This window comes from Alosa pseudoharengus, unplaced genomic scaffold (genome assembly GCF_046254945.1).
Source record: "Alosa pseudoharengus isolate Yale_2024_CS ecotype anadromous, Long Island Sound unplaced genomic scaffold, YU_APseudo_1.1 YU_APseudo_1.1_scf_1, whole genome shotgun sequence".
In the NCBI taxonomy this organism is placed as follows: Eukaryota; Metazoa; Chordata; class Actinopteri; order Clupeiformes; family Clupeidae; genus Alosa; species Alosa pseudoharengus.
In genome coordinates this window covers 17,103,690-17,113,185 of record NW_027468564.1, presented here as the reverse complement: position 1 = coordinate 17,113,185, position 9,496 = coordinate 17,103,690, and the positions used below count along the sequence as shown (strand labels likewise).

The 9,496-nt window shown below is 41.8% G+C and overlaps 1 protein-coding gene across 1 annotated transcript in view; it reads left to right on the top strand.

The window, feature by feature from the left end:
• syngr3b (synaptogyrin 3b) overlaps positions 1-9,136 on the top strand; it is a 28,175-nt gene extending 19,039 nt beyond the window's left edge. Inside the window, exon 4 of the mRNA XM_076284225.1 lies at positions 8,664-9,136. Coding sequence (XP_076140340.1) covers positions 8,664-8,885 — 222 coding nt within the window. The 3' untranslated portion in view covers positions 8,886-9,136. The remainder of the gene's footprint in view (positions 1-8,663) is intronic.
• Positions 9,137-9,496: the final 360 nt, after the last annotated feature.

Below are 9,496 nucleotides of genomic sequence, written 5' to 3'. Positions count from 1 at the left end.
CACACGCACACACACACATATACAAACACAAACACACACACACATTTGATAAGCGGTTTCCATCAAGGTTGAAATATGACTATAACTATTTTCCCATTCAATTTAATAAAACCCCATCAGAATCTTCAATAAAAGCATCATTCTCATTGAATTGATCAAACACAGCATACACACACACACACACACAGCATACACACACACACACAGCATACACACACACACACACAACATACACACACACACAGCATACACACACACACAACATACACACACACACACAGCATACACACACACACAACATACACACACACACAGCATACACACACACACACACAGCATACACACACACACACACAGCATACACACACACACACACACAGCATACACACACACACAGCATACACACACACCTATTTTCCCCTCAGAATCTTCAATAAAAGCCTCATTGACTTCATCTGGTCTCTGAATGTGGTGACCTGTCATGCTCTCTCTGGTCCAACAGGGGGAGCTCTGCTCTACTGCTTTGGGTTGTAATGTCATGCTCTCTCTGGTCCAACAGGGGGAGCTCTATTGCTTTGGGTTGTAGTGCCATGCTCTCTCTGTTCCAACAGGGGGAGCTCTACTGCTTTGGGTTGTAGTGTCATGTTCTCTCTGGTCCAACAGGGGGAGCTCTACTGCTTTGGGTTATAGTGTCATGCTCTCTCTGGTCCAACAGGGGGAGCCCTGCTCTACTGCTTTGGGTTGTAGTGTCATGTTCTCTCTGGTCCAACAGGGGGAGCCCTGCTCTACTGCTTTGGGTTGTAGTGTCATGTTCTCTCTGGTCCAACAGGGGGAGCTCTGCTCTACTGCTTTGGGTTGTAGTGTCATGCTCTCTCTGGTCCAACAGGGACTTACTGTTATGATAGTTGTGTGTCTGTTTAAATACTAGTGTTAGAATAGTGACTTACTGACCTGTTTAATGACCTGTTTAAATACTAGTGTTAGTATAGCGTCTGAGTTACTGACCTGTTTAAATACTAGTGTTAGTATAACTGACCTGTTTAAATACTAATACTAGTGTTAGTATAGTGACTTACTGACCTGTTTAAATACTAGTGTTAGTATAACTGACCTGTTTAAATACTAGTGTTAGTATAGTGATTTACTGACCTGTTTAAATACTAGTGTTAGTATAGCGTCTGAGTTACTGACCTGTTTAAAGACTAGTGTTAGTATAGTGACTTACTGACTTGTTTAAATACTAGTGTTAGTATAGTGACTGACCTGTTTAAATACTAGTGTTAGTATGGTGACTTACTGACCTGTTTAAATACTAGTGTTACTGTTTAAATACTAGTGTTAGTATAATGACTTACTGACCTGTTTAAATACTAGTGTTAGTATAGTGACTGACCTGTTTAAATATTAGTGTTTAAATACTAGTGTTAGTATAGTGACTGACTGACCTGTTTAAATACTAGTGTTAGTGTAGTGACTGACTTACTGACCTGTTTAAATACTAGTGTTAGTATAGTGTCTGAGTTACTGACCTGTTTAAATACTGGTGTTAGTATAGTGACTTACTGACCTGTTTAAATACTAGTGTTAGTATAACTGACCTGTTTAAATACTAGTACTAGTACTAGTACTAGTAATACTAGTGAAATGTAAGTACAACTGCAGCCGCTTGGGGGCAGCATAGTCCGCTGTGGCGTTCCATGGTCGAACCAGACGGCGCATTCGACAGCAAGGGCTGTGATTGGCCGAGTTTTCAGTGCGTTTCTCTGTGTTTTTAGCAGCCCCTGCAACATGCTAGTCCACTGTAGCCTAAGCTTTGTACATAATGTTAAACATTTTTTTACTACACTAACGAGGTTGAAATATAGACTTTGCCTACAGCATCTCCTTAACAGTAATGTTAACAAAATGACAGCATTCATATGACAAAGAAAAACGAATTCGGTCACTCAAGACTGTGCCACAGTAACCAGTGTAGGCTACAGTCCTACCCAATAGGCCTACTCGAGGCAGATAGCGTTGTCTGACGGTCGAGTGGGTTAATGCACGTATTTCCAGAACAGGTCTGCAACTTTCAGGCAGTTCTGAGTTCGAATCTAGGCAGGACCAGAGCCATATAAAGGCCTAGGCCTATTGTTTGCCTAGGCCCATTTTTTGCAAGGTGTTGCTCCTGGCAATACTTGTTTATAAGACGTTTGGTGATTAATTGATAGCTGTTTTTGGGACACGTTAAACATTCTTTATAATGAGCGCATACGGGGAGTAAAACGACTGTTACGCGCTGTTACAACTGTAGGCTACAATGATTGCAATACAAAAATATGAGCGTGTAGTTAGTTTTGTGATGTTTTGCACTTTTGCCTCATGTGTTTTCAGGTTTGAGGGCTTTTTTGGCAAGATTGAACTTGGTTAGACTCTGCATATATTATTTCTCCGTATGGAAAATAAAGTAAAGTTTTCGACACACGTCTGTTATTAGTTCAATAACAAGTGTTGCTTGTTAAAACATGTGACTAGTGAAACTCAAATGATTTTAGAAATATTTAGCCAAAGCCAAAAAGTGTTAGAGAAAAGGAGAGACGCCGGTGCAGCTCAGATGTCTTCTTAATTTTCTTTATTCTTTAGTAAAAGGTGCAGAACATTATTCAACTTTGACTAACGTTTCGATGTTCGTTAGTCAAAAACATTGACACATCGAAACGTTAGTCAAAGTTTAATAATGTTCTGCACCTTTTACTAAAGAATAAAGAAAATTAAGAAGACATCTGAGCTGCACCGGCGTCTCTCCTAAAACAGGGGTGTCAAACATACGGCCCGCGGGCCATGTACGGCCCGCACGATGATTTTGAACGGCCCGCACGTCAGTCCCTCAACAACGAGAGAAAACTTCCCTTGTGTGTGTGTAATGTGTATCACACCAAATTGGCTCACCATACCTTCCCAACTATGCACAGTATCCCATTAGCTGCATGCCATCAGGCTATTTACAATTTTCTATCGCGTAAAGTTAGTGAACACGTTATCAAAATTAACGCGCACACATTTTGTTTGAGCAGGAGACAGAATACGCACGCAGGCACAACTAGGCTACATGTTGTTTTCTTTTACTCGGCTATCTATATATGGTTATCAGCACACAATGTTGGGCTAATTCACTAGTTATGGATATCACAAGTTTAAACAACGAAAACAGAAAGGATGGAGGCAGCAAAGCTAGAGGAGTTATTCCAGATGGGCAAGAACAAGGTAGGCAATTGGTGTGCTTGTCAGAACGTTAGATTAGGCCTACAGCTGTTTAAAGCCAGACGTCACGGTACGCTAGAACAAAACTAAAGGTAACTTTAGCTATAGGGCTGTATCAATTTGACCAAATGAATAGGTCATCATAGACGTTGTTGTATTATTGCATGTGGATATTGTTATGCTATGTAGGCTACTTTTTTTGCAATGCACAGACCTAAAACCGGGAAACGGACAAATATTGTACACGCGTGAATTTGTTTTTGCCGGGGTGGGGTGGGTGTGTGTACGTACCATAGCTCTCTCTCTCTCTCTCTCACACACACACACACACTCACACACACACAGTACCTTTCTTAGCCACAGTTAATTTTAGTGGTGATATGTGTTATGCACATTATTGACTGCAGTTTATTCTCATCAATGTCAGTCCATGAATGCATATTGATCAGTTGTTAACTAATACTGTAGGCCTAGAAGATGCATTTGAAAATGTTACTGTTGTAGGCTGTTTGTTTTTTATTTCAGCCACACTGTTTTAAAGTGGTTAGGACCATTATTTCACAGCAATTTTGAATAAGCCATACTGCAATACCGATTTCATGGTTGCACCATGCACATGTTCGCCGATTATGTGGCCCTCAGTAACCTATAAATTCAATGATGTGGCCCTCTATGAAAATGAGTTTGACACCCCTGCTCTAAAATATCTGTCCTGGCCTGGTTGCAACGGATTGTGGCCAAACGACAGAAGCGTGGAGAACCCTCCTTTGTCTACCAAAAAGTGTTACTTTGTGCCCCGCGCTCCCCACTGCTTGTGAAAGAGGGGGGTGGGGGAGGGGGGCTTAACGTGAAAAAGCTTAATGTTCCAAAATGGCAACAAGTCATAATGGTAGGCTACAGGAAGTGGGGGGAGGGTATGGGATGACCAGAGCCGTCTTCGCTGTGCTATTCAGAAAGCATCTTCTATTGTCTTTCCAGGCGCACACAGCTCGTTATAGCCTATCGAGTGCCTTAACAGATAGGCTCTGCTCTTGGGTTTGGCCTCACAGCGAACTCAACCCTCTTGTTGCTTGCAGTTTGTTCAATAAAGCGATGCAGATTACATTATTTATTTCTGATTAATTGCGTCTTTTGATGTCTTTTGCAACATCTGCTTGTTAGGCTGGGCTACTGTCCTGTACAGGTAAATGTTCAACAATTGCTGGTGTAGGCCTACAGGCTATAATCAATTAGGGACTGTTCATTATTTATTTAAGGGGCTACCGGAGGAGTTTTGGGAGCGTTAGTCAAAAAAGACGTGACCCTCCCTCGCCAGCAAGAAATTTTTCTATGACCCTCCAAAGTGATTGAGAAAAAACGCATGACCCTCCCCAGTCCCAACAATTTATTGATGCCTTAGGCTACTGGGTCAATTTGGGAGCTTGCATGCTACGACTCCTTCCTTGAAATGCCTTGAAAAGGCTGTCGTTTGCACAATTTCACAAATAATCACCGGGACCGAAACAAACCTGTCAACTTTTCCCGGGTTTATCGCGTATTTTTACTTTTTCCTCGCTGTCTTAGGAGGAGCTGCAGGGCCGTCACAAGGGGGTGCGAGGCCCTGTGCGAACTTGACAGATGCATGAACTTACGTGCATGAAATCATGCGATAGCTTACTTTACACATAGCCAAGGCTACCGTCGGTGCATTTTAATAGTAGCCTAGTCTAATAAGCTACACCAGCTTGTCTTTAAGAGGTGAAATTGTATAGCCTATAACATTAGCTGAGTCACATATTTGGCCATATGGTGTTTATCATAGGCTACATCACGAAACCAAATAGTGTAACAAAGGCGAACACTTTAACAGGGGAAATTAATTGGGCATGAATCATTGTGCTGAACGGTATTTGTCAATGAGCAGAAACACACACAACATTCAAACTGTTGATAAGATGTACACTATGGAAACTGGTCTGTAGGCTAACATTGGACAAATAAATGACACTGACTCGCCATATCTTGCTTTGCCGCAAACTCAGCAATGAAATCATAGGCCAGTTTGCAGGTAGCATAACGTCTTTTTCAATTCATAGAAGGGAGAGCCCAGTCTTTCCTGTGACATTGAGGTGAGCAAATAGTTTTTAATAGCCTGTTCAACTTCGAAAAGCTTCGTTCACCCGATGCCAGTCACTGATCGCAATTTCAAATTTCGGGAAGCTTCGTTCAATCTTTTTAAGTGTTAAGTGCAGTAGGCCCCTATCTGCCCCCTTTGGAATTATATCTCGAGCCTATTATAAGGTCAAGTGCGTTATGTCCTGGGATTCGGACGTGCTCAAAAAGAAAAGAAAAAACACTTGTTGCTTTGATATCTTTTTCGTTGTCGTTTGAACGTCGGCAAGCAGGCATGTTGCGGTTGCAATTTAAGTGAAATTTCTACAGTAGGCCTGCAACATGCTTGTTAGGCTGGGCTACTGTCAATGTACTTGTACAGGTAAATGTTCAACAATTGCTGGTGTACAGGCTATAATCAATTAGCTAAATAATTTGTAGCTGTTTAAATTCGTGCTACATTCAAACGCAAAAGGTGCTTTGATATCTTATTCGTTTGAACGTCGGCAAGCAGGCATGCTGCGGTTGCAATGAATGAGGATAATTGGTTTTATCTGCGGATTTATTTTTTGCATTATTTTGAATATGACTCGCTCCAGTCTCAACAGCACGTCTACTTTTTCCACACGCATCTAAGTTCTAACACACATATCCCCTCTGCTTTCTCTCTTTCCATCCCTGCGCACGGTGCTTTCTTAAGCTGCACCATCTTACAACAATTGCATCTACATTTTGATATTAGAATGTTTTGTCAAGTGTAAGCTTAAACTACCGTGATCAATTTAAGTTCCCGTGCCCCTGCTGAAAGTTTCATGCGCTTATCGTTACACTATCAAATCTATAAGTAACCGTGACAAATAGGGTATAAGATGTATAAACTCACGCTATTGTATTATCATATATGTTTGGTAATGGCTCAGCTTTCTCTGATTGTTCTACTGACTTGGAAACTGCATCATAGAAGCAGTAAGTCAGATCGCATCAAAAATAGTAGTGGCAGAACTCCAAAGTGACACCTTGTGGTTGTTTGTGTCAACTGCAGTTTGTGCCATTTCTGCTGAGAAAATGGGGATCGTGATTCCTGAAGGAACCCGTCCAAACTTAACTGGGACCCACTGTACTGACCTGTTTAAATACTAGTGTTAGTATAGCGACTTACTGACCTGTTTAAATACTAGTGTTAGTATAGCGACTTACTGGCCTGTTTAAATACTAGTGTTAGTATAACTGACCTGTTTAAATACTAGTGTTAGTATAGCGACTTACTGGCCTGTTTAAATACTAGTGTTAGTATAACTGACCTGTTTAAATACTAGTGTTAGTATAGCGACTTACTGACCTGTTTAAATACTAGTGTTAGTATAGCGACTTACTGGCCTGTTTAAATACTAGTGTTAGTATAACTGACCTGTTTAAATACTAGTGTTAGTATAGCGACTTACTGGCCTGTTTAAATACTAGTGTTAGTATAACTGACCTGTTTAAATACTAGTGTTAGTATAGCGACTTACTGGCCTGTTTAAATACTAGTGTTAGTATAGTGCCTTATTGACCTGTTTAAATACTAGTGTTAGTATAACTGACCTGTTTAAATACTAGTGTTAGTATAGTGATTACTGACCTGTTTAAATACTAATGTTACTGTTTAAATACTAGTGTTAGTATAGTGACTTACTGAAGTGTTAACATAGTGACTGACTGACCTGTTTAAATACTAGTGTTAGTATAGTACTGACCTGTTTAAATACTAGTGTTAGTATATACTAGTGTTAGTATAGTGACTGACTGACCTGTTTAAATACTAGTGTTAGTATAACTGACCTGTTTAGTTTAAATACTAGTGTTAGTATAGTGACTTACTGACCTGTTTAAATACTAGTGTTAGTATAGTGACTTACTGACCTGTTTAAATACTAGTGTTAGTGTAGTGACTGAGTTACTGACCTGTTTAAATACTAGTGTTAGTATAGTGACTTACTGACCTGTTTAAATACTAGTGTTAGTATAGTGTCTAACTTACTGACCTGTTTAAATACTAGTGCTAGTATAACTGACCTGTTTAAATACTAGTGTTAGTATAGTGACTTACTGACCTGCTGTGATAGTTTGAGCACATAGACAGACTATAGTTTGCAGTTGTTTTGCTTAAAAATAAATACCCATTTTTAAAATTGTGTGTACAGGGCCTACATCTAATTTTAATTTAGAATATATATGGCATATATATTAATGAAGACCGCTCTGACAACCATAGATATTAGAAAGCTAGATCCCGCATTGGGCTCCAGAACGTACGTAAATAGCGCTGCCATCTTGGTGAGGGCACCAATCACTGGAGGCCAATGGTGGAGCATGTATCTGTGATTGGACATCACACAGGTGTCTGTGATTGGACATCACACAGGTGTCTGTGACTGGACATCACACAGGTGTCTGTGACTGGACATCACACAGGTGTCTGTGACTGGAAATCAGACAGTTGTCTGTGATTGGAAATCAGACAGGTGTCTGTGATTGGAAATCAGACAGGTGTCTGTGATTGGACATCACACAGGTGTCTGTGATTGGACATCAGACAGGTGTCTGTGATTGGACATCAGACAGGTGTCTCTGACTGGACATCAGACAGGTGTCTCTGACTGGACATCACACAGGTGTCTGTGATTGCCGGCATGTGTTGCCCATAGACAATAAAGGTGCTGCCCCCACCAATATGGCTGCCGCATTTACGATGCCACCTAATAGAACTCAACGAACAATGCGGTATCTAGCTTTCTAATATATATGCTGACACCTGCATTTCTCTCCTTCCTATTGGCTGGCTGTCAGCTCTGACCAGTGTTTCTCTCCTTCCTATTGGCTGTCAGCACTGACACCTGCATTTCTCTCCTTCCTATTGGCTGTCAGCACTGACCTGTGTTTCTCTCCTTCCTATTGGCTGTCAGCTCTGACCCGGGTTTCTCTCTTTCCTATTGGCTCTCAGCTCTGACCAGTGTTTCTCTCCTTCCTATTGGCTGTCAGCACTGACACCTGCATTTCTCTCCTTCCTATTGGCTGTCAGCACTGACCTGTGTTTCTGTCCTTCCTATTGGCTGTCAGCACTGACCTGTGTTTCTCTCCTTCCTATTGGCTGGCTGTCAGCTCTGACCAGTGTTTCTCTCCTTCCTATTGGCTGTCAGCACTGACCCATGTTTCTGTCCTTCCTATTGGCTGTCAGCACTGACCTGTGTTTCTGTCCTTCCTATTGGCTGTCAGCTCTGACCTGTGTTTCTGTCCTTCCTATTGGCTGTCAGCACTAACTCACTAACCCAGTAACGCTCTTGTCCTGGCAGGCTGCCCTCACCTTATTGGCTCTTCAGAAGTTCCTGCAGGGAACCGACCTATCGCTGTTCAGCAGCCCGCTCCAGAATGGCCACGCCCCTAAGCAGCCCTGCTCTCCGTCCGACGTGATTGGCCAGACCACAGTCACCATCAATGACTATAAGACTCCACCATTGGTCCAGACCATGGAGGCACGCCCACCTGACTACCAAGCCCCACCCCCTGCCTTCTGATACGGCCATGGACACACACACACACACATACACACACACACACACACAGGAGTAAAAAACTAAAATTCTCTTCCACAAACACGCACAGCAGTACAGTCGTTCACACATACACACATTATATCAAACATAACCACACACACTTTGTACCATATCTCTCTCTCTCTCTCTCTCTCTCTTTCTCTCTCTCTCTTACTCCTCAGAACAGCACACACACACCACTCGCTTGTGCACGCATACTCATTTGATTTTCTTGTCTGGAGAATGTAACACACATGTGTGCGTGCGTGCGTGTGTGTGTGTGTGTGTGTGATCTTTGCCATACAATTGCACAGCTGTGTGTTTGTGTGTGTGTGTGTGTGATCTTTGCCACACAAAGTTATCTGTTCTCTCTCTCTCTCTCTCTGTCTTTGACTTCTGCATTCAGTCTGAATAATAACTTTACTACGGTACTGCAATGCTATCAACCCAATAAAGTGTTAAACCACCAGGTCTCACTGTATGTGTGTGTGTGTGTGTGTGTGTGTGATTTCTGCATTCAGTCTAATTTAATGGCTTAACTACAGTACTGCACTGCTGTCGACCCAATAAAGTATTAAACCACCAGTTTTCAC